Genomic DNA, 26,769 nt, shown 5'->3' on the forward strand with positions numbered 1-26,769 from the left:
AGATATTATTAATTACAAATAATCTAGGGCTTAGGTACTAGGTTTGACTGTATTTAAACTTAAAATTGAAAGCATTCTTCATGCAAATATAAAATATACTTTTGTTGCAGAAGATGGAGTGGGGGGAGGGGTATAGGTTAGGGAAAATACTGTCTGGAACCTAAAACCAGGTCAAAACATGCTTTAACACAGAAGATGCTTTTTAAGAGCCTGAAAAAAACACTGAAATGCAGAATTCCACGTCAGGTGCAAGGATGACTTCCAGGTGGCTGGAATCATAGGAGCAGAGAGATCAACCTCTGAAAAAGGGCATGAATGAGTATCAAGAGAAGACCATTAACTGCTTTACCCCCACCCACCCCACGCTTGGCAAACACCCTAGTAAAGGCCTGAGGGTAGGGTGGGTGAGAGGGAACAGTTCTGTGAAGCTATATAATTTTTCATGCATTTGTCCACGTCTTTTTTTATGATGTGCACTTTAATAGCTCAGGACCTGATTACCCACACCTCCTCTTGAGATGTGTACACTCTTAGTCTTGCCTGCATCTTTGGCCTGAATATGTGTACTTAGGCCTGAGATGTGTACTTTCTTACTTTACTTTAGCTACACATGTGCTTGATATATTGTACTCTGTTTTTATCGACTTTGAAAAAGCCTGTGTTCTTACGTAAGCAACCACCTTTAAATACTACTACTCTTTCCCTCCTTTTATTTCCTGAATAAGCCCGTCTTACTTCACTATTCAGCCCCCTACTGAAATTCTTTTTTTTGTGAGGGAAAGGATACAGATCTGAAAAATCTTGGTCAGATTTAGGACTGATATTTTTTTTTTTACTGGAAAGAACAACTCCACACTTCAGCCTGTGTCCATGGTTTCCCCCAAAATCAGGTGGCGGGGATCATTTTTCACACCATGTGACAGAGGTGGGCAGAGAATGAAGTGGTAGATTTCCTTGTAAAGGCTGGCATGTCTCTACTCTCACTTCACATAAGCCACACATGGTATCCTCCTCCTTTACTGGCATTCATGACAGCAACACTTTGTAACAGAAATCAGTATCAGCATTAACTATAGGTGTATTTCCAGTTCCTTATATAATTTTACTATGAAATTATTTTTTGATGATAATGTTAGTAGTGAAAGTGTCATCAAAAATCTAGCAAATGAAAGATAAGGAACTGTATTCTTACCATATGAATAGAAAATAAAGATGAATATAAGCGACACTTCCAGCCCTCACACTTACCAAAATCAAGATTACTACTAAATAGGATGAATCACATATTATGTAATTGAATGGAAAATAATCATATTTCAGCATAATCTACAATGTCAACCTATGCAGGAACACATTAAAAAGCAAAACACTTACAATAAAGCATCTTTGAAGACAGAACAAATAAATATTTGAATGACATATCCAAAGAGATTTTTATAATATAAATGACTGAGAATTCTATAATACAGGGCATATGATTTATGAATTGTACTTGTACCTGCTGCAAAACATTGGTGAATTATAAATTCCTGTATCATCTTAGGAGGAAAAATAGAGTCTATTTTTCACAAAATGTTCATTCAAGAAGTTCTATAGCATTTCAAAGGCAAAAGAAAAACAAATTAGCTTCTCTGACATTCCTATCAGTGTACAGGGACTTGCTATATGACAGTTTTCATTTTTTCAAACTGTTCTGGAAATGGATAAGTTCTATTTGGTGTGAGGGGGTGGGGGGAGTAAGAGGAAGGGAAAGTGGTGGTCATACCCCGAGGTACTCAGGTTTTACTCCTGGGATCACTTGAGCAAGGCTCAGTTAAACATATGTGGTATCAGGTATAGAGACTAGGTTGCCACATATAAGGCAGTCATCTTACTCTATACTCTTGCTCCTGTCCCAAATGGGTCAGTTTGATAGTGAGTTCAAGAAAGGAGGAATTTTCCTTCAGGAATTAAAACTCTTTAAGGTAACAGATTAAATTCTAGTGTTTTTCCTAACTGTTTTCAAAATGAAAATGGATAATAACAGTAGGACACTAACACCCAAGAATAGTAGAAATAAGTACCAGTAGGTTGGCTCCATGGCTTGAAAGCTGGCCTCAAATGCTGGGGGAAAAGGCAGCTCAGATAGAGAAGGGAACACCAAGTAAAATGTGGTTGGACATCACACACGGGAAGGGAGATGTATGCTGAAAGAAGACTAGAGCCTGAACAGAAACGCCACTCAGTACCCCTGTTGCAAACCACGACATCCTATTGGAGAGAGAGAGAGCAAAAGGGAATACCCTGCCACAGAGGCAGGGTGGGGTGGGGGGAGATGGGATTGGGGGGGTGGGAGGGATACTGGGTTTATTGGTGGTGGAGAATGGGCACTGGTGTAGGGATGGGTTCTCGAACATTGTATGAGGGAAACACAAGCACAAAAATGTATAAATCTGTAACTACCCTCACAGTGATTTGCTAATTAAAAAATAAATAATTTTTTAAAAAATGAAAATGGTTAAAAATTAAAATGTTTTGTATAAGATAGCCAAAGCAACATCTTACAAGTACTGTCATTTGCAAAATAAATGTGCGTGTATGTGTGTGTGTGTGTGTGTCAGTGTGTGTCTGTGTGAGTGTATGTGTTTTCTCAAGTAACTCAAGTGAGCAACATTTAATTATTGGTCCACTTTTTAATATTTTCTATTTTCTCCTGCTAGACCTGATTTCAATTCCTCTGCCCCTCTCAGAGAGCCCTGCAAGCTACCTATAATATCTCGCCCACACAGCAGAGCCTGGCAAGCTCCCCGTTGTGTATTCGATATGCCAAAAACAGTAACAACAAGTCTCAGGATGATGACGTTACTGGTGCCTGCTTGAGCAAATCAATGAACAACAGGATGACAGTGACAGTGACAGCTGTGCCTGAGCTACTTTTTTCTACTATACCAGTATCCAGCAGAACAGGACAGGAAATGAAAGAGAATCAAGTTATCCAGAGTCCCTCTATTCTGGAGAAATAGGTAAAGTAATGAATACATTGTTCTGCAAAAATGTTTTTCTTCACTTTTTTAAAGAATCAAGACTCAAGTACAAAAATTAATTCAAGTAGATAAAGCAGATTTTAGAAAGAAGAATAATTGACTTGTGGGCAGATCCATTTCTCTATTAAAGAGATTGTTTACTAAAGAGACCTAGCAAAACCCTGTCTCTTGGAAATGTAAGATAGAATAATGGTTAGGAAATGAACTCTAGGATAGTACAAAATGAGCTGGGGCCTTTACTCTGTGCTATTAGATATTGAAAAGGTTAATTCCCTGCTTAGTTGGGAATATAAGGGATGAAGTTATCAAGTACTTAGTGTATTTCTTGGCTTACAGCAGCATTCAATTATCATTAGATGTTGACGCTATCATTATAAATGTTTATCTCTTGTCCATTTACCTCTTGAACTCTTCAATTTCCACTTTGTTTTCTAAATTACAAATGATCATTCAAGGTCTTGGAAAAACTAGCAAAATAATAAATTGGAATGTATCCATTCTTCCACTTTCTTTGACATATTCTTTCCTTGTCAATATTTCCAAATTTTTCTTTTTAAAAATGCTAAATCATAAAATAATATAACCAAAATAATAACTGGTCCTCTTAGAGAGCAGGAATTTAAAAATTACCATTAATTAAGCATGTTTTAAAAATTTAAGTCACCAATTTTCAAAATTTACATGTTATCTCATTTAATTTGTTTATTCCAAGAGCCTGGAGTGATAGTACAGCAGGTAAGGTGTTTGCCTTGCATGCTGCTGACCCGAGTTTGATTCCTCTTCCCCTCTCGGAGAGCCCGGCAATCTACCGAGAGTATCTTGCCCAAACGGCAGAGCCTGGCAAGCTACTCAGGGCGTATTCTATATGCAAAAAACAGTAACAAGCCTCATGATGGAGATGTTACTGGTGCAAATCTATGAGCAATGGGATGACAGTGATACAGTGACAGTAATACAGTGATTCCAAGAGCAGTAACTTCCTTTTTGTTTTTCACTTTTTGTTTTCTAACATGATATATGCCAAAGCATGAGTCCCCATTAAGTGTCACAGACATTTATTGATGTATATTAACCCATGCACAAGATAACCTGATAACAACTCTTGCTTCTGTTTTTAGTAATGTGAGGTTTATTTCAGACACTATTTGTATTTTTGGGGGGAGAAGGTATTGTTGGGGCCACAACTGGCAGTCATTAGGATATATTCCATACTTTATGCTCAAGTTTCATTCTGGTTGTGCCAGGAGAAACATATGTATGCCTGAATACTGAACTGGAGTCAGCAGTGTGCAAGGAAAGTTATTTTATCCCCTGTACAATCTCTCTGACCCCTCACATACAAAATTTTGATGCAATTTAAATTTGCTAATTCAACACAATATATTAACCTACTGTTATATATCTTAGATGTATATAGTTTCATTCCAAGTGACTTGAGATTTAGATGTAAGTTTGGTTAGACATGAAAATTATGCATTTACAACACAGGCACAGAGAGAGAAAACACAGGAGATATCTCTGTTTAACAGTTTGTAATGTTTAACATTTAAACTGTAATATCTGATCATATTTTAGTCAATTTCTAGACGTTTGGTTAAAGTTTTTTCTAATAACTGAGCAAAGTGTTAAAAGTTTCTTGAGACTGATATAATTTCTATCATGATGTTATTGTGATTGAGAATCGAATGTCTTTAACACTTGTTCAAATTGTAAAATTATCCTGTTATTTTCAGTAAGTTTATGTTTGATTGTAAAAAAATGCTTAATTAGTATCTTTGAATCTTTGAATTAAATAATTCATATACCCAGTGCTGTGAGGGCAATCTAAAGGAATGTTCTTAGCCAAATGGATAACTAATAAATAAGTGGGTGAAGGTCTAAGCTTTCTAGCACTTGGTATGCTCTGCCAATGCCTATGAACTAGAGACAGAATAAAAAATAAGCACTGGCAATTACAAATGTTTTTTATCTTGCCAAGAATTCTTTATTTTACAGACCCTTCACTAGCTTACTATCTCACTTATTTCTGGAAAGCAGTGTTATGGAATACAAAAATATATTTGAAGAACTATCATAGTTGATTAAAAATTATAATAAACAATGTGCATAACATAAACCTTTATGATAAGCCAAAGATTGTGGGCTACTTTTATGAGTCATCACTCATCAGTCATCACTGAGAATGTATTTTATAATTTTAAAGAGAATGATAGTAACCACTTAAATAAAACTACCTCCAACATTAGTAACTTTTTGATAGAGTGCTAAACCAAGCAATGTTCAGCTGGTCTGTTTTCTAGGCCACAGCAGATGGGTACATGGGGTCTTCCAGGGCTATCTCCAGCCGTGCTCAGGGCTCAAACTTGGCTTCATTCAAGCAAAACACACACTCTAGCCCTTAGAGTTCCCCCAAGGTTCCTAAAATTCAGTAGCTTCACTTATATAACATTATAATATTTGTAAAACCCAAAGGTAGTATAAAATATACTCATCCCACACAAAATATGGAGAAGGAATTAGTAGGGTTTTTTTTTTTTAGGTAAAATATGTGAGAATCATAGCTAGAGTCTTGATTTAGAAATTAAGGGAAAATATTTTGCATCAGAAATTTTGTTTGTGTTTTTGAATTTTTGTTTGTATTTTTGATAGCTGGAGCAATAGCACAGTGGTAGGGCGTTCGCCTTTCACGCAGCCGCCCTGTGTTTGATTCCTTCGTCCTTCTTGGAGAGCCCTGCAAGCTACTACCGAGAGTATTACGCCCGAATGGCAGAGCCTGGCAAGCTACCCGTGGCGTATTGGATATGCCAAAAACAGTAACAATAAGTCTCACATTGAGAAATATTACTGGTGCCCACTCGAACAAATCAATGAACAACGGGTTGATAATGACAGTGACAGTGACATTTTTGATAGCACAGCGGGTAGGACGTTCGTCTTGCATGCAGCTGACCTGGGTTTGATTCTTCTATCCCTCTCAAAGAGCCAGGCAAGCTACTAAAGTATCCCGCCTGCAAGGCAGAGCCTGACAAGCTACCCGTGGCATATTCAGTACACCAAAAATACTAACAAGAAGTCTCACAATGAAGACATTACTGGTGCTCGCTCGAGCAAAAATTGATAAACAACAGGACAACAGTGCTGCAGTGCTACACTTTCTGATAATAACACTGACTTATTTATGAACTTAAGGGTCAACATCAAATGAAATGATCCATTATTTGTGCTAAAATAAGTATTATTAAAAACTTAAAGCAGGTAAAAGATCCTAACTCAATATGTATCACAACATTGTTGTTTTTTTTTAAATTTATTCTTTTATTGAATCACCATGTGGAAAGTTACAAAGCTTTCAGGTTTAAGTCCCAGTTATACAATGCTCGAACACTCATCCTTTCACCAGTGCACATATTGTACCACCAAAAATCACAGTATACCTCCCTCCCACCCTCCCACCTCCCCAGCCCTCCAAACTGCCTGTATAACTGATAAATTTCACTTTTCTTTCACTTTACTTTGATTATACTCAATATTTCAACAAAAAAACCCTCACTATTATCATTTGGAGTTTCTCCCCCTAAAGTCGGACCTGCTGAAAAGGAAGCATTTGATAATTGTTTTCCATTGCTCAGAATGAAGAGATATGAGGTCAAGTGGACACACTAGCAGTCGCACGGTTTTGAATTTCTGTATTTTAGTATTTTAGTAACTAAGTCCAGAGAAATATCTGCCAGAAATTGCATCATTGCAAGCTTGAACCTGTCTGCTACTTTATATTCCACATATGAGTGCAATCTTTCTATGTCTGTCTCTTTCTGACTCATTTCACTCAACATGACACTCTCCATGCTGATCCACTTATATGCAAATTTCATGACTTCATGTTTTCTGACAGCTACATAGTATTCCATTGTGTAGATGTATCAGAGTTTCTTTAACCAGTCATCTGTTTTGGGGCACTCTGGTTTTTTCCAGATTCTGGCTATTGTAAACAGTGCTGCAATGAACATAGAAATGCAGATGTCATTTCTACTATAACTTTTTGCATCTCTGAGATATATTCCCAGGAATGGTATTGCTGGGTCAAATGGAAGCTCAATTTCTAATTTTTTAAGAATCATCCATATTGTTTTCCAAAAGGGCTGAACCAGTCGGCATTCCCACCAGCAGTAAAGGAGTGTCCCTTTCTCCCCATATCCACACCAACACCGGTTGCTTTATTTTTTGGGGGATGTGGGCCAGTCTCTGCGGTCTGAGATGATATCTCATTGTTGTTTTGATCTGCATTTCCCTGATGATTAGTGATGTTGAACATTTTCTCATGTGCCTCTCAGCCATTCAGATTTCTTCTTTGGGAAAGTTTCTATTCATTTCATCACCCCATTTTTTGATCGGATTGGCAGTTTTCTTTTTGTGGAGTTCAACCAGTGCATTGTATTTCCTTGCTATCAACGCTTTATCAGATGGGTACTGCGTAAATATCCTTTCCCATTCTGTAGATTGTCTCTGTATTTTGGTCACTGTTTCTTTTGAGGTGCAGAAGCTTCTTAGTTTGAGATAGTCCCATTTATTTATCTCTGTTTTCACTTGCTTGGCCATTAGTGTGTCAGCTTTGAAGATACCGTTGGCTTCAATGTCAAGGAGGGTTTTGCCAACCTTGTCTTCAATGTACCTTAGGGATTCTGTTCTGATGTTGAGGTCTTTAATCCATTTTGATCTGACTTTTGTACATGGTGATAGGTGGATATCTAAGCCCATTTTTTTGCATGTAGCTGTCCAGTTTTGCCAGCACAGTTTGTTAAATATGCTTTCCTTGCACCACTTTACATTTCTTCCTCCCTTATCAGAGATTAGATGACCGTATATTTGGGGGTGTGTGTCAGAGTATGGCAAGCATCATCCTCAATTGGGAAAAACTAAGAGCCTTCCCTCTGAGAACAGGGACAAGACAAGGATGCCCATTCTCTCCACTTCTGTTCAATATAGTACTGGAAGTACTTGCAATAGCGATTAGGCAAGAAAAAGACATTAAGGGCATTCAGGTAGGAAAAGAAGAAATCAAGCTCTCACTATTCACAGATGATATGATACTATACTTAGAGAACCCTAAAACTACCAAGAAACTCCTAGAAACAATAGACTCATATAGTAAAGTTGCAGGCTATAAAAGCAATACCCAAAAGTCCATTACTTTTCTATATGTAAATAATGAGAGAGAAGAAAGCGACATGATAAAAGCAATCCTGTTCATAATTGTACCTCAAAAAATCAAATACCTTGGAATCAGCTTAACTAAGGAGATAAAGGACTTGTATAAACTACAAAAGTTAATTCAGGAAATAAAAGAGGACATGAGGAAATGGAAAGACATCTGCTGCTCATGGATTGGAAGAATTAATATTGTCAAAATGGCAATACTCCCCAAAGCATTATACAAATTCAATGCGATCCCTATTGGGATACCCTTGACATTCTTCAAAGAAATGGAGCAAGCGCTCCTGAAATTCATATGGAACAATAAGACCCCATGAATAGCTAAAGCAATTCTTGGGAAAAGAAGATGGGAGGAATCAACCTCCTCAACTTCCAACTCTACTACAAAGCAGTAGTAATTAAAACAGCATGGTACTGGAACAAAGGCAGAGCTGCAGACCAATGGAACAGGGTATCACAACGTTTTAGTGAAAAATTAAAAATCCAATACAATTCATGATTAAGAAATATTATGGTAGTGATAACTAATAATTTGCATTGCTGACCTTGTTAGTCTTACTTATCAAATTCTAGTGAATGACATACATAGAATGGTCATGTATTACTTATGGGAGAGATATTTAGACCAGCTCATGGTTTACTCTCCCTGTCATATTTATTCAATCAGGAAAACAACAAGACACCTAATAGAGGCTACTCCCTCATTCCAAAAAGGAGTGAAAATGATGATCAGATCTGGAGCTGATTCATAGTGATTATATAATGAGTAAAAAAGAAAAGATTTTAGTTCCAAATTGCTGAGATATTGAGTTTGATTATGAGTCGTAGCTATCCCATTAGTTCAATAATATTCATTATTAGCTATGTGTTCTTATATGAGACAGGAAGAGAGCTACAATTTCATGAAATTTATGTATTAGATATGAAGATTATGTTAATGGTATTAGCCTGAGTAGGTAATCAATGGCAATGTGAGACACATTTGAGTTTAATTTGAAAGAGATAATGCTCTTTCACGGAAATGAGAAAACTAGGTCATTATATTTGAGTTTGATTTTACTCATTTTTACAGTGAGATGAAATATATAAAAAAATTAAGAGTGCTAGAATATTATGAGAGTGGATATATTTTAATGATTCAATTCCTTGAAAAATTTACCTCCATATTCAGTGTTAAAAATTAACACCTAATTCTGTAGTGATCATACCGACTTTTGCATTTGACAATTTCTGTTTTATAATTATGGCTACCATGGCCAAGTGAAACTAACAATATCACATGACTGAACAGAAGATAATGCAAAAATGACTATGGCTGACCCTCTGCATCTCCGTGAGTGATCTGGCTCCAATATTTCACATTTCTAGGTTTCAGTGATTGTTCCAAATTACACAAAACTAGGTGTGAAATTAAGGTTTAATCAATTCAGAAAACGAAAAAAAAGCCTATCTAATGCTCACCTTGAATAGGATAAGTTTGAAAAGCAATGTTCTGGTAATATTTTTCTCTACTGAGCACAGTCCATACAGCACCAGGCAAAACACCTTTTACATACTGAGGAAAATCAGTCTCCAAAAAAACTTTTGAATGAAATGAAAGGAGTTTACTTTAAAGGGAAAGATGGAGGAGGGAAACAAACATGTGTGTCTAAAACAACAACAACAACACAACACCACTTTGATCTCAGACAAAACAGATTTTGAAGCTCGTCTGCTGTCATTTTAAGAAAAAAATTTCCCCACACATTCTGTCTTTCTAAATTGCTAAATTGAGCAGTGAGTCAGCAAATGTGTAGTTCCATGTGTGAAAAGATGAGCACAGAGCAAGAAGTACCTCTAATGCACTCTCTTATTAGACATCTTAGGTAGAGTAATTTGATGAAGTCTTTCAACTTTTAGGTCACTAGTTTAAATTCAATCTCAGTTGTTCATGAGCAAAAGTGGGTGGTCAGTAGCCTGTGAAAAGTGCCTTGAAGGTGTCACCTTCATTCTTCCTTAATAGAGCCTGCCACTGCAATTGGTACGATTTCTTTTGCCTCTACCAGAAGCACAATGGATGAATAAGAATTTCATTTCAAGTGTGTTCTAGCTTTTGCATTAGAGAAATCTGAGATATGAAAAAGTCCAAATCCTTTTCATCTTTAACTGATGGGTGGAATTATTCTCCGCTTACATGGTTCTGAGATTTTTGTGGGATTTCCTAAAATGAACCTGAGCTATTTTATGAGTAAATTTGTATCTTAATATATAGAAAGTTTACAATATAAAGGCACATTCTAAAGAATAGTTTAATGAAAACATGAAGAACTTATTAACCTGAATCTTTCCATCTAAAATTTCTTTAGATACATTAATGCATATTACAGTATTTAAATGCTTTCATGAAATGCAACTGTTTCAATATTTGGTTTTCCATATTTGTCATCTAGTGATTAGCTCTTAATTTTCTTTGTAGAAATTTTTTTTTTTTAATTTCGGGCCACACCATTTGTGGAAGAGTCCCAGTTCTGATCTGTGCAGCCTTGGGGATCTTGGCCATAGGCCCTGCACACCTGAGTTCTTCCACCGGCTCCCCCATATGTAAAGCTCATCCGAATGTGTGGAGAATGGCCCTGAGCATGGCTGTGGCTGGGTTCCGGAGGTCCTCAACTGGGTTCTCACATTAGTGCCATGTATAGTCCATTTTAGTGCCATTTGTAGTCCACAACCTACCGTTGTGCAAGTTACATAGCTTATGCTTGATCTTGGAGTGGTCCAAGAAAATATCAGCTAAACCTAGCACCTTAAGTCTGTTTTCTCTGTATAATGCTGTAGTAAAAATAAATCCTTATCGGGACCAAAGAATGTAAGGTAGAAAACAATAGTCAGCTACAAGATTTCTGTGTGCAAAGTACAAAATACTCAAGTGCATAATTTCAATTCCTACATTATCTTCTGTAATGATAATAGCCAACTCCTGCTAGCTAACATTATTCAATAGTGATAACCAAAAGACTAGCTGTAGAAATTCTCCAACCATATTATTCGTGCTTTCCTTTTCAGGTGGCCTCATTAATAGCTAAATTGTAAGTTAGTTAAACTTACATATATATGTTTATATATAAATATGCACATATATACACCTATGTACACACATATACATATATATGTGTACATTAAGGAACATACCTGTAGATTTAATAAAACAGCACCAATTCTCATGGCTTCGCTAATTTCAAGGCTATACATCAGCTGCGGGAAGCGGGGAGGGCTTTGGTTATTTGGAGGAAGCACTTCAATATACACAGTACAGATGGAGTGCCTGCAGAGAAAGAAAGCAAACAAGATGGGTAAAAACGGTGCTAATTAAATCACATTTAATGACTATGTTCTGCATTTAGTTGTTAAGTTTGCAGGAGAAAAAGTTTTCCATTTTTATAGACAGCAACAAAATAATTCAGAAGAAAAAACATTGAAAAATAAAAGTATCCACTAAAATATTTTATAAAATTATCTCAGTAGAAGAAATGCCTCAGGCGGTGATTTTTCTTACTTAGATTAACATTGTAAATGAAAAGGAAATAAATGTCTGAACAAAGTTAATACATTAAGTTGCTTTGACTTCTGGCTTTATTTTTTAATGTCTCTTTCATATAAAATAGTGTTTTGTAAATATCCAGTAATATAAGTTTCCCTTAGGGTTCTATTCCTATTAATCCAGCAGAGTATTGATTGAAATATCATACACACACATAACACAATATGAGCTGTATTAGTTCAGTTGCTTATATCAATAACAGTGCAAAAGTACATCAGGAGTCAAAATAATAATTATTGTGCAAAATATTTTCAAAAATTAAATTTTTTAAAATTCTTTAAAAATATGAAACAGAGACTGCACAAAGGTTTTTGTGCTTGCTTTGTATGTGACCAACCCAACCCCCGGTCTATCTACGGTACCCCGAGGACTGCTGAGCACTAGTCAAAGAGTTAGTCTAGGGGTTAAGGCAGCTTGCATGCAACCAGTCCCAATTCAATTGTGGCACCGCATGGTCACCTAAGCATCAACAGGCGTCACCTCTGAACAGAGTGAGAAGCCTCTAAGCACTGCTGACTATGATTCCCCCAATTCCCTCAACTACTCTGTGACTCTGTGTGTGTGTGTGTGTGTGTGTGTGTGTGTGTCTGTGTGTCTGTGTGTCTGTGTGTTTAATTAAGCCTTACATGGGTAGGGAATTTTCTTAACACTATACATGCCATAATATTACAGGAAAAATATCCTGAATCATCTCTCTCATTCTTAATTTCTATAAACTATATTTTTTTACATAACCAAAACTGAAGGAGCAAGCTATATGTATGGGTTTATATAAAAGCATAGGTTATTAAAATTTATTAGTGAGAAATAGGTATATACAGTTAGTATTCTGTTGAAATATAGTCTTCCTTTCATAAAAACACATGACCAATACCTGCATTGTTACACGTCAAACTGATTTTTCACAAATTCATGATTATTTATTGAAAATATATGATATATATTATTCAAAGGACTAGAATTTTCTTAAATACTCTCAATTCTTTTTATTAAAGTTCTTCAAGTAAGAGATATGATTACAAAAAAAAGGATCATGATGTAATATATTCTTCACATATAAATGTTATATCACTGTATCACTGTATCACAGTCATCTGGTTGTTCATCCATTTGCACAAGTGGGCGCCAGTAAGTCTTCATTTGTCCCTGTCACATGCTAGTGTAGCCCAATGGTGTCTGCTCACTCCAGAAACACGAAGAGCATGTTGTTGCTACTGTTTTTGGCATATCAAACACGTCACGGGTAGCTTGCCAGGCTCTGACATGTGGGATAAATGTTATAAAATTTGTAAAATTTTACTGTAAGCATATATTTGTATCAAATAGAGAGATTTTTAATGTTGGAATTCTATAGTAAATATTGTATAGACTTTAGGTATAAAAGCTTATAATTTAATGTTTGTGTATGTTACATACTTTTAAAGATAACAGTCCAGGAAATTTGAAAATTTTTCTTTTTTTTTTTGCTCTTTTGGGTCACATTCGGCGATACGTAGGGGTTACTCCTGGCTCTTCTAGCCAGGAAGTTTTCCTTCCAAACCAGTTTTCCTTCCTTACTTGCATCTTCCTGTTCTGCATATTCATTTGAACTTTTGTATGCTACTCTAAAACATTTTATAAACTATTATTTGAATTGAATCTTTTCCACATATAAATAAATAATCTACACTAAACTTATTTTATGGCCTTTCTAATTTTTTGCTCTTTGATTATTTTCTCAGTTTAGTGAATTTGTATATGTTCATCTACAAACCTGCAGTAACAGCCTCTAATAAGGATGAAGTCTGTTTACTCACCACAGAAAAGATTTTAAAAGAGAAAATGAAAAGTACACTAAATCCCAAAGCAAAAGACAGTGCACAACTGGTTCAGTGAGACTGCCTTATCTCCCTTATTCTTATGCTTTCTGCATCCCTTTCCACAATAATTCAAATATAGAATTGCAAATTATGAAAAACCTGTACTTGGCTCTTGAGGCAGAGTTACCTGAGGAAGTTCATGTCACAAGGTCTTATATTTTCATTATTTAGGCATTTTCTTGATGGTATTTAAACAATTCTTCAAAAGAATTATTTACTTTTAAATTTCTCACTTTTGTAAAACTACATACCAATGCTATTAATAAAATAGTAACATTGATACTGTAATAAATATTATTTTACCAGCATCAGTTAAACATTTAATATAACAGGAAAGTCACTAGATAAATAATATTTTATGTGACCATCTTTTATTTCCATTTTATAATTATTCTTAAATAAAAAACATCAAATATATAAATGATCCCAAGCTTTATTTATGTAATGCAATCAATATTATGTAGATAAATTATGACTGAAAAACTAAAATTAAAGATTTTTTCTTTTATCATTTGATAGTAAAGGTCATAACAGAACAAGTGAGATAATGTATTTTCTCAGATAAATCATGATTTTAAACCATGTAATTTAACTCTCATTTTACAAAAGAGGATTAAGAAATCAGAAAGATTAAGTGCCTGAATCAAGGTTACAAAGTTAATTAGTAGTATCAGGTAAATGAAAAACAAGGCTTCTGAATTCAAAATCTTCTTGCCCTTTTCTCTCACAGCCAACAAGAATAAATCTGGCAATTGAATTGGAGGCTTCTTATGTAATTGATAGGTAAATTTCTCAAGTCTGAAATAGACTTCATTTCAAATGAAGGCTCTGTTAGAGAAAATGATAAATTATTTTTAAGTCCTGGGAACTGGCAAGCAGAGGTTGTCAGTCTCAGATGGCATAACTTTGAAACAGTATTTAAAATATTTAAAAATTTCAGTATTTTTGTCTTGCTCATCAAGCTCATGTTCTCCATTGAACATGTGCACACAATTTTTTCTCTCCCTTCACATCTAAGTACATTTCAATAAAAATGATCTTGCTTTACCAAAAAATAAATAAAAAGTAGTAAAATTCCAATATTGCATATAGGACACTAGTACTTCATAGTATAAAATGATAGTGCTGGTATTGAGTGCTCTAAAGTCTATTTTAATTTTTTATTAATTACATCAATACATTGATAGAATAAAACAATACATTGTTTTTAGTTCTGCATTTTGACCTTGTTTCTGTGATGAAATGTATAGTCCTTTACATTTTACAACACAAAACAGATAAATATACAAAATTTTTATTTTGTTGTCTGCCAACATTGCACTAGAAAATATTCACTTTCAGTTTAATACTCACAGTTTCTAAATTTATCATTTTGTATTTGTATATAATATGTAAGAGTAAAATTTTCACATTTAAAGCCATTATAGGGTATAAGAACACTTCTCTGGGGGGGCTACAGGGATAGATTTTTAAGATAAAAGAAAATATACTGAGGTATAGAAAGCATAAAGACATAGAAACATGCAGAATAAAAATAGTAATAAATAAGAACTATAAAAATGTTGTAAGGCAAAGGTATATATAGAGAATAGCAGAGTTGAGACTGGAAAGATAAATAAGCTCTTTCTAGATCATTATTCTCATACTTATTTGAACTTAATTTAAGAATGGAGATGTGGGGGCTGGAGCAATAGCACAGCGGGTAGGGCGTTTGCCTTGCACGCGGCCGACCAGGGTTCGATTCCCAGCATCCCATATGGTCCCCTGAGCACCTCCAGGAGTAACTCCTGAGTTCAAAGCCAGGAGGTAACCCCTGTGCATTGCCGGGTGTGACCGAAAAAGAAAAAAAAAAGAATGGAGATGTGTTGGATTGGAGTGATAGAACAGTGGGTAGGGCATTTGCCTTGCATGAGGCCAACCCAGGTTAGATTCCCAGCATTTCACATGGTCCCTGAGCACCTCCAGGAGCAATTCCTAAGTGCAGAGCCAAGAATAACCCCTGTGTATTGCCAAGTGTGACACAAAAAGGAAAAAAAAATGAAGTTGTGTTGAAAGAATGCTGATTAATCTACAACTGCCAACAAATATACTATGCGCTCACTTTTATTTTTTTCTTTACTTCTTTTTTGTTTGTTTGTTTTTTGGTCACACCCAGCAATGCTCAGGGGTTACTCCTGGCTTTGCACTCAGAAATTACTCCTGGCGGTGCTTGGGGGACGATATGAGATGCCAGGGATAAAACCCGGGTTGTCTGCATGCAAGGAAAATGCCCTCCTAGTTGTACTATCACTCCAGCCCTTTCCTTTACTTTTGTACTTCAATATCATTCTGGTTAAAGTCAACATCAACACGTAATTTTCCATCAATGCATATGCTGATTTCACAGTGCACTTATATGGATACTATAAAGTTAAAACTCTTATCTCACATTTCTAGTGAATTCCCAAGATTTTAGAAATTGGCAGTAGAAATTTGTTACATTTTTTTCAAAATGAAAATCCCTTACATTTTTAATGAATCTTAAACACATTTAAGTATTTTAAAACATAATAATCACCACAAGAGTATTTTTGAGACTTATTACTTGATCCTGCTGTAATTAGGTGCAATCTTGTATTCTTAAAAGAAATTATATATGTGATCATGTAATAATCACTTAATCATAGTCTTTGTGGGCAAATAATATCCTTTATTACCTATATCTTCTAAATAAGTTGCAATTTTTATATTAGCATTTTGTAAATATATATCATTTATTTAAAAGATAAATATAAGGCTATGCATACAAATAAGGAAAACAATATTTACAAACACCTTACTACTTTCCATAATTTGGCTATAGTCATCAAAGAATGAAAATAGGAGCATTTCACAGTCATTTTTCTTATTTTAAATTTGTATGGTTTACTTCTTTGTAGAATGGTGAGATCCTTGTGGTGAATCTGTAATACAGCTCACGGAGGATCCTACTGTGTTATTGAGTTTAAACACCCTTTTTGGCTAGGGCTTTGATGACTGCTTCAGTATCAACAGAGTCAAAGGTCTTCTTGAAATCAATGAACATTAGACAGAGCGACATCTTGAACTCTCAAGAAATCTCAATGAGCTTGGTCACTGTGTGGATATAGTCAATCATGCTGAATCCTTTTCAGAACCCGGCTTGTTCATATGGTTGTCCTTCGTCAAATGTTCTGCCAATCCTATTCAGGATGACTTGAGTGAATAACTTTTAGATGATAGACAACTGGCAGATCAGGTGATAGTTGCCGATGTTGTGGATGTCTCTCTTCTTGTACAACAGGATGGTCCTGATAGTTTTCCATTGGGATGGAACCTTGCATTCAGACAGGTAGCCTGTGAAGAGCCGAGCCAGTGTATTAAGAAATACTGGCAGCAGATTCTTCGGGTGTTCAGGTCTGACCTTGTCTGTACCCGGTGCTGTACGCATCTTTACCAATGAAATGGCATATTGGATTTCACAATGGAGAACACTGGGAATGATATATCCATTCTGCGGAATTTGGTATGTGGGCAGGTGAGCGTGGCTCTCAAAGAGATCCGAGTAGAAGTCATGGATAACCTTTTCCATTGCCCTTCTGGAATATGTGATAGATCCACCAGGATGTCAGAGGGCAGTCATCTTGGTCTTATAGTTGGTGAAGAACAGGTGAGCGTTGTGAATACTTTTCCCAGCTTCTGCTGCATCAGCCAAAACTGCTGCTCTTCTCTCTTTGATGTCTTCCTTTATCACTTCTCTGCACAGCTTTGCAAGCTCGGATGTTAGCTTGTGATTGCCTGAGTCTCCTGCCGACCATGTTGTCAAATGAGCTTGAGAGTTTAGAAAGACAGGCGACTTTTTGTGGCTTTCTCTATCTCTGTATTCCTCAAACAATCATGGAGGTACTGAACCAGTCGATCGTATTCCTAGTCAATGTTGTTAATGATGACATCTTCCAATATTGCTGCAGTAGGGCCAAAGAGCTCCCAGTTGGTGAACATTCTGGGAGTTCTCTTCTTAAACTGTGCAGACCTTTCTCCCCGTTCTGTGTAGTAGAATTTCACATGTAGGAGACGGTGGTCTGATCTCGTTTGGAATTTTGGGACATCAGTGACATTGGTCAGGCAAAACTGTCTATCGAATAGGATGAGGTCAATTTCATTGTGGAATTGTCCATCTGGAGACTCCCATGTGCAGCGTTTAGATTCGGCCTTCTGGAACTTCGAGTTACCATGGATGGTCTTGGTCAACATGATGAACTCAGGAAGTATCTCAACCTGAGATAGATACTGCATTAAATCTGTATAATGCCTTAAGATAGCTTGTCATTTTGGCAATATTAACCTTGTCTGAATGCAAGGTTCTGTCTCAGTGGAAAACCAATAGGACCATTCTGTTGTACAAGAAGGGAGACATCCAGGACATCAGCAACTATCACCCAAGCCCAATCTGCCTGCTGTCTGTCGCCTACAAGTTGTTCACTCGTGTCATCCTGAATAGAGTAGGCAGAACACTAGATGAAGGAAAACCATGCGAGCAAGCTGGGTTCTGAAAAGGATTCAGCACAATAGACCATATCCACATAGTGACCAAACTCATTGAAGTTATGTGAGAGTCCAAAATGCCGCTCTGTCTATGTTCATCAACTCAAAGAAGGCCTTCGATTCTGTTGAGACTGAGGCGGTCATCAAAGCCCTGGCCAAACAGAGCGTTCAAACTCAGTATAGCAAAATGCTCCTCTAGCTATATTGTGGATTCACCACCAGGATCTCACCATTCTACAAGGAAGTGATCATTGATGTAAAGAGAGGGGTTGGGCAAGGTGATACCATTTCACCAAAACTCTTCAGTGCCACCATTGAGAACATCATGTGACGACTGGAATGGGAAGGAATGGGAGTGAAGATAGACGTTCGGCAATTACACCACCTCTGCTTTGCTGATGACATCGTTCTCATAACGCCAAACATAGCCAAGAGGCACAAATGCTGGCCGACTTCGACCACAAGTGTGGAAAGGTCGGATTGCAGCTGAATCTCAATAAGACGATGATCATGAAAAACAAACTAGTTCCTAAAGTTCCATTTGCTCTCAATGGAACAAACATCTCCAAATGCAGCTATGTGTACCTGGGTCGAGAAATCAACATGAGTTGATTGCTAGAACTGTGCAGGAGGAAGAGAGCAGTGTGGATTGCCTTCAAGACTGTCGAAGAAGTGGTTAAGAGGACGAAGAACCTCCGACTCCAGGCACATCTTTTCGATTCCACCATTCTTTCTGCACTAACATATGCCTCAGAGACCTGGGCCCTATGCAAACAGGATGAGAATGCTATTAGGATATCCCAAAGAGGAATCGAAAGATCTATGCTAGGATTATCACATCTCACTCAAGTGAGAGAAGGAATCTGGAGTTCTGACCTCCATCGATAGTCAAGAATCAGGAACGCTGTCTCCTTTGCCAAGACATCAAAAATCAGATGGACCGGTCATGTAATTCGATTCAGAGATGACTGCTGAACTAGAGCTGTTACTGATTGGATTCCAAGGGATGTTAGAAGACCGAGTGTCCAACCACCAACTAGATGGTCAGATTTCTTCATCAAATCCCTGAATGAACGATTTGAGGCTCTTCCTGTTCCTGGAGCGAGGAGATATCATTAGGCTGTACTAGCATGCGACAGGGCGATGTTACTGGTGCCCGCTCGAGCAAATCTAAGATCAACGAGACGACAAGTGATACAAGTGAACCCTTCTAATTCATAATCTAATCTTGTTTATTTCTTTCAGTAGTGGTTGATAGTTGTCTTTGTGCAATTCTTCCTCCTCTTTTACTATGCTGATTCTGAGATATTTAATTTTTTGAGGCAAAATTGTGAGTGGGAATGGTCCACTTTTAATGGATTTGATACACTTCTCATACATCCATGACCTGGTATATACTTTGGAGTAACAATTCTTTCCGAGCATTCTCTATTTACCTTATACAATTAATCTCACTTAAAAAAAATGTGGACTGCAGTAAATTATTTTACACATTATTTCTTTTTGTATTCTGTAGCTATTTGGTAATATTTTTATGTTGTCTATTTCAAAGAACAAAATTTGATTTTTATTTCTTATTTTAGAGATACCTGCATCCAATTCATTTTTTAAGTGATATTCATGCTTGTGGTTTTTTAAAAAGTTTTTTCTTTTTTTAAAAATTAATAGTTTATTTTTAATTAGTGAGTCAACATGAGGGTACAGTTACAGATTTATACATTTTTGTGCTCATGTTTCTCCCTTACAAAGTTTGATAACCCATCCCTTCACCATTGCCCATTCTCCACCACCAGTAAATCCAATATCCCTCCCCCCCCCAGTCTCGTCTCCCCCCACCCCACACTGCCACTATGGCAGGGTATTCCCTTTTGTTCTCTCTCTCTGATTAGGTGTTGTGGTTTGCAATAAAGGTGTTGAGTGGCCATTGTGTTCAGTCTCTAGTCTATATTCGGCCCGCATCATCTTTCCCCCACATGACCTCCAACCACATTTTGCTTGGTGTTCCCTTCTCTGAGTTGCCCAGAATGAGAGACCAGCCTCCAAGCCATGGAGACAACCTCCTGGTACTTATTTCTACTATTCTTGGGTGTTAGTCTTGTAGTCTATTATTCTATATTCCACAGATGAGTGCAATCTTTCTATGTCTGTCTCTCTCTTTCTGAATCATTTCACTTAGCATAATACTTTCCATGCTGATCCACTTATATGCAAACGTCATGACCTCTTTCTTTCTAACAGCTGCATAGTATTCCATTGTATAGATGTACCAGAGTTTCTTCAACCAGTCATCTGTTCTAGGGCACTCGGGTTTTTTCCAGATGAACATATAAGTGCAGATGTCATTTCGACTATACTTTTTGGCTTTTCTGGGATATATTCCCAGCAGTGGTATTGCTGGGTCAAATGGGAGCTCAACCTCTAGTTTTATGAGAATCATCCATATTGTTTTCCAAAAGGGCTGAACTAGCCGGCATTCCCACCAGCAGTGTAGAAGGGTCCCTTTCTCCCCACACCCTCTCCAACAGCGGTTGCTTTTGTTCTTTTGGGTGTGCGCTAGCCTCTGTGGTGTGAGGTGGTATCTCATGGTTGTTTTGATCTGCATCTCTCTGATGATTAGTGATGTAGAGCACTTTTTCATGTGCCTTTTGGCCATTCGTATCTCTTCCTTGGTAAAGTTTCTGTTCATTTCTTCACCCCATTTTTTGATGGGGTTGGATGTTTTCTTCTTGTAGAGTTCAACCAGTGCTTTATATACCATTGATATGAACCCCTTATCTGATGGGTATTGTGTAAATATCCTTTCCCATTCTGTGGTTAGTCCTTGTATTCTGGTCAATGTATATTTTGCAGTGCAGAAGCTTTTTAGTTTAATGTAGTCCCATATGTTGATCTCTGTTTTTACTAGATTGCTTAGTTCCGTGTCATCTTTGAAGATACCTTTATCTTCAATATCGTGGAGGGTTTTGCCGACCTTGTCTTCAATGTACCTTATGGTTTGTGGTCTGATGTTGAGGTCTTTAATCCATTTTGATCTGACTTTTGTGCATGGTGTCAGGTCGAGTTCTAAGCCCATTTTTTTGCATGTTGTTCTCCAGTTGTGCCAGCACCATTTGTTAAAGAGACTTTCCTTGCTCCACTTCACACCTCTTGCACCTTTATCAAAGATTAGATGATCATACATTTGAGGTTGTGTGTGCGGATATTCCACTCTGTTCCATTGGTCTGCAGTTCTGCCTTTGTTCCAGTACCAGGCTGTTTTAATTGTTACCGCTTTGTAGTAGAGTTTAAGGTTGGGGAGGGTGATGCCTCCCATCATCTTTTTCCCAAGAATTGTTTTAGCTATCCGTGGGCATTTATTGTTCCATATAAATTTCAGGGTTGCTTGCTCCGTTTCTTTGAAGAATGCCATGGGTATCCCTATAGGGATCGTGTTAAATCTGTATAATGCTTTTGGGAGTATTGCCATTTTGACAGTGTTTATTCTCCCTATCCATGAGCAGGGGATATGTTTCCATTTCCTCATGTCCTCTTTTATTTCATGGAGTAGCGTTTTATAGTTTTCTTTGTAGAGGTCCTTTACTTCTTTAGTTAAGCTGATTCCAAGGTATTTGATTTTCTGAGGCACAATTGTGAATGGGATTGCTTTTTTCATGTCCCTTTCCTCTGTCTCATTGTTTGCATATAGAAAGGCCATGGATTTTTTGATATTGATTTTATAGCCTGCGACTTTACTGTATAGGTCAATTGTTTCTAAGAGTTTCTTACTAGAGCTTTTAGGTTTCTCTAGGTATAGTATCATATCGTCTGCGAATAGTGAGAGCTTGATTTCTTCCTTTCCGACCTGAATCCCCTTAATATCTTTTTCTTGCCTGATGGCTATTGCTAATACTTCCAGTACTATATTAAAGAGAAGTGGTGAGAGTGGACAACCTTGTCTTGTCCCCGATCTTAGAGGAAAAGCCCTTAGTTTTTCTCCATTGATGATAATGCTTGCCATAGGTTCATGGTAGAAGGCTTTGACTATCTTCAGAAAAGTTCCTCCAAACCCCATTTTGGTGAGAGTTTTTATCATGAATGGGTGTTGGATCTTGTCAAATGCTTTCTCTGCATCTATTGATATGATCATATGGATTTTATCTTTACTTTTGTTCATGGGATGGATTATGTTGATTGATTTCCGAATGTTAAACCATTCTTGCATCCCTGGGATGAATCCCACTTGATCATGGTGTATGATCTTTTTGATGAGTTGTTGGATTCTATTTGCTAGTATTTTGTTGAGGATCTTCGCATCGGTGTTCATCAAGGATATTGGTCTATAGTTTTCTTTGTTAGTGGTGTCTTTGTTTGCTTTTGGTATTAGGGAGATATGTGCCTCGTAGAAACTGTTCGGAAGGGTTCCTGTCTTTTAGATTTCCTGGAAAAGCTTGAGGAGAACTGGCAACAAGTCTTCTTTAAGTGTTTGGAAGAATTCGCCAGTGAATCCGTCTGGACCTGGGCTTTTGTTTTTGGGGAGACTTTTGATTACAGTTTTGATTTCCTTGATATTTATAGGCCTCTTGAGGTATTTCACGTCTTTTTGGCTCAGTCTTGGGAGATTGTAGGTGTCAAGGAATTCATCCATTTCTTTTAGGTTCTCTTGTTTCGTGGCATACAGACTTTCAAAGTAGTCTCTGATGATCCTTTGAATCTCCTTGGTTTCTGTTGTGATGTCCCCCTTTTCATTTCTGATTCGGTTTATTAGGGTTTTCTCTCTTTCTTTCTTTGTGAGTCTTGCTAGCGGTTTATCAATCTTATTTATTTTCTCAAAGAAACAGCTCTTTGTTTCATTGATCTTACAGATTGTTTTTCGGGTTTCCATATCATTAATTTCTGCTCTAAGTTTTATTATTTCTTTCCTTCGATCTGGTTTGGGTTCCTTTTGCTGGTCCTCTTCTAAGATCTTGAGCTGCGAAGTCAAGCTATCTATATAGGCCCTTTCTTCCTTTCTGAGGAAGGCTTGCAGAGCTATAAATTTTCCCTTTAACACAACTTTAGCTGCATCCCAAAAGTTCTGGTAGCTTGTGTCTTCATTCTCATTTGTTTCGAGGTATCTCTTGATTTCTTCCTTGATTTCCTCTGTGACCCACTCATTGTTCAATAGTGAGTTGTTTAATTTCCAAGTGTTTGATTTGGTTCTCCGCGTCTGTGTGTGGTTAACTTCCATCTTCAGTGCATCATGGTCTGAAAAGTTAGTTGATACAATTTCTATCTTCCCAATTCTATTAAGGTATAATTTGTGGCCTAGAACATGGTCTATTTTGGAAAACGTTCCGTGTGCGCTGGAAAAGAATGTGTATTCTTTCTTTTTGGGGTGTATAGCCCTGTATAGGTCTATTAGCCCTGTCTCCTCCATTTCTTCCTTCAGGGCCATTGTTTCCTTGCTGAGTGTTGTTCTTGTCGATCTATCCAGAGGTGATAAGGCAGTGTTGAAATCTCCAACTACTATCGTGGTGCTAGTTATGTCCTCCTTAAATTCTGTTAGGAGTTCTTTTAAGTATTTAGCTGGTCATTCATTAGGTGCGTATACATTTAGGAGTGTGATTTCTTCCTGTTGTACATATCCCTTGATGAATATAAAATGACCTTTGCTGTCCCTTCTGATCTTTTTCAGCCTGAAATCTATGCTATTGGATACTAGTATGGCCACCCCCGCTTTTTTTTTTTGAGGGAGCTGTTTGCTTGCAGGATTGTTTTCCATCCTTTGATTTTGAGTCTTTGTTTGTTCTGGCTATTCAGATGTGTTTCTTGTAGGCAGCAGAAAGTTGGGTTTTGTTTCCGAATCCATTTTGCCACTCTGTGCCTCTTGATTGGTGCATTTAGCCCATTAACATTAAGAGAAATTATTGTCATGGGATTTTGTGCCATTTTTCTGAGTCCTTCTTTTAAATTTGGTCTTGAGTCTATGAAGTTCCTGAGCTGTCGCTTTTCCATGAAATAGCGTATGGTTCCTTCAAGTTTAACTGAGAGTTTAGCCGGGTAGAGTATTCTTGGTGAGGCATTCATTTCATGAAGTTTTTTCACTATATCCCACCATTATCTTCGGGCTTGGAGGGTTTCTTCTGATAGGTCTGCTGTGAATCTAAGGGGTGCGCCTTTGTGTATGATCTCCTTCTTTGATCTTGCTGCTTGCAGTATTGTGTCTCTATCCACGGCATCCATCATTCTGACTATGATATTACTTGGGGATTTTCTATTTGGGTCCCTTTTAGCTGGCACCCTTCGGACTCCTTGTATCTGGATGTCCGCATTCTCTAGCTCTGGGAATTTTTTAGCAATGATGTCTTTAATGGTGTTTTTTTCATTGGGATTGTTTGCGTGTGGTTCCGGCACTCCCATGATTCTTATGTTGTTTCTCCTGAGGTCATCCCCTAGGACTCTAACTCGCTCTAGAGCCATTTTGAGGTCTTTTGCCATTATTTGTTGTTGCCTATATGCTTTGTGCAGCTCATCTTCAAGCTCACTGATTCTGTCTTCGGCTGTAGTCATTCTACTATTGAGGGCTCCTACGGAGTTTTTTATTTCATCTACTGATTCTTTTAGTTGTGTGACTTCTGTTCGTAGCTTTGAAATTTCTGCTCTTATTTCTTCCTGGATTATCTTGGTGGAGCGTTCCAACGCTGCATCCATATCCTCCCTTAATTTATTGGATGTTTGTTCCATAGTTTCTTTGAGTTCGTGAACCATCCTCACAATTTCCTCTCTGAATTCTTTATCTGAGAGGAGGGTGTATTTCTGGGAGGTCGCTGCTGAGGTTAGTGAGATATTTTCTTGGCTCTCTCCTGGTGGTGGGGATTTTCTCTGTTTCTTCATGTTGTTATGGACTTTACTATCTGGAGCTCTCGTTAGCTTGGAAAGAACCTCAACTGAAGATTTGGGGCTATGCTGTTTTGACAAAGGACTTTTCTGTGCAAGTTGATGTGTTCATTGACAGTTTTCGTGAAGTTAGGAAAGGCTAGGTTAGTTGAGTATTAACATATAGTAACTAAGATGATCAGGGAGTTCTTCGGAGGAATGGGTTCTATCAATTGTGGCCAAAGGACAATGCATGGAATGGTAAAAAAAACAAATACCTGCAGCCGCATTAGCAGCCTGTGCTCCGGAAAGAGGCCACGCCCACTTTTGAGGCCACGCCCCCTAACGAGAGGACACGCCCCTAACCTGTTCAGACACGGGAGGGCGGGGTCAGGTGCGGTGGGCGAATGACTGAGACCTGCCTGGCGGGGCTGGGGTGCTCCGAGCTGGCCCGCTACAGCGGGCGGGCAAGGGACGCGGGGGTTAAAAAGTTTTTTCCTTGGGGTTGGAGAGATAGGACAGCTGGTAGGGTATTTGCCTTCCACGTGACTGACCCGGGTTTGATTCCCAGCATCCCATTTTATCCCCCAAACACTGCCAGGAGTAATTCCTGAGTACATAAACCAGGAGTAACCCCTGTGCATTGCCAGGTGTGACCCAAAAGGCCAAAAAAAAAAAGTTTTTTCCTTAATGTGGCATCATAAGAGTGAAAAGTCCTTGTAAAATCTCACAGATATATAGAGCTCTTTATTAGAAATATGTGCAAATGTTATTAACAATTTATTTTAGATTAAAACATCATAATTTATTCACACAACACATTAATTTTGGAAGCATATTATTATTAACCATAACATTAACATAAGAAGTCATTAATATAATATCAATATGAAATAATTCTTTGAGCTAATATTTTAAAATCAGTAAATAGGAAAAGAAAAATATTTTTTCAGAACAGTAATATGCATTTTAAACTATAAATTAATGCAATCTGTAAACATGGGTGGCATTTCAACTTGAGACAAAACAGAGAGCATTATTGGAATTATTAGCAAATTATTAGCAAATTAAATGAAAAGGTTGAAAGAAAGTGTAAAGAAAGGACATAAATTACACTATATGCCCCGCCCCTCTTGCTTTTGCTTTCACGTCCTTCTGGTCCTTCTGCTACAGCTGTCACTGTGTTGACTCACCCATCAGCCCCGATCTATAGATTTCTACTATATCTTTGAGGAGATGCCAAGTAGCTAAAATGAATGAAAACAGTGGTTCCTGAGGTCAAACACTGGCCCAGATCATAGATCCTGAAGTCTAGAGAACACGAGGCTAAGTATGCAGCCGTGGGGCACCTCTTAATTCTACAATACTGACATTCCAATAGGATCACCCCAAATTAGATATGAAAGTGACATAGAAGCCAACTAAACTAAGTAAACAAAACAATAATACAAAAGGTTCAATTAGCAACAACCAGCTTAATAAATTCTTAGACTTAACAAGCCTTTGTTCAGATATTTCAATAAAAAATGACCATTTTATTTAAAAAATACACCATAAAAATTGGTAAATTTGCACCTACATTATAATATGTAAAAAATAATTGTGCCATTTTAAAAATATTTCTTAATAGTATAGGAAAATCAGCAGCAAACTACAAAAAATATAGTTTAATTTAAAAAGTGGATTATAATGCTATAAAGATTAATAGTTTTCATTCATATAT

The 26,769-nt window shown here is 37.2% G+C and overlaps 1 protein-coding gene across 1 annotated transcript in view; it reads right to left on the bottom strand.

Moving 5' to 3' along the window:
* The window catches only part of PCDH15 (protocadherin related 15), a 1,456,321-nt gene that overhangs the window by 249,026 nt on the left and 1,180,526 nt on the right, over positions 1-26,769 (bottom strand). The window contains exon 17 of the mRNA XM_055118856.1: positions 11,403-11,535. Coding sequence (XP_054974831.1) covers positions 11,403-11,535 — 133 coding nt within the window. The remainder of the gene's footprint in view (positions 1-11,402; positions 11,536-26,769) is intronic.

This window comes from Sorex araneus, chromosome 11 (assembly GCF_027595985.1).
Source record: "Sorex araneus isolate mSorAra2 chromosome 11, mSorAra2.pri, whole genome shotgun sequence".
NCBI lineage: Eukaryota > Metazoa > Chordata > Mammalia > Eulipotyphla > Soricidae > Sorex > Sorex araneus.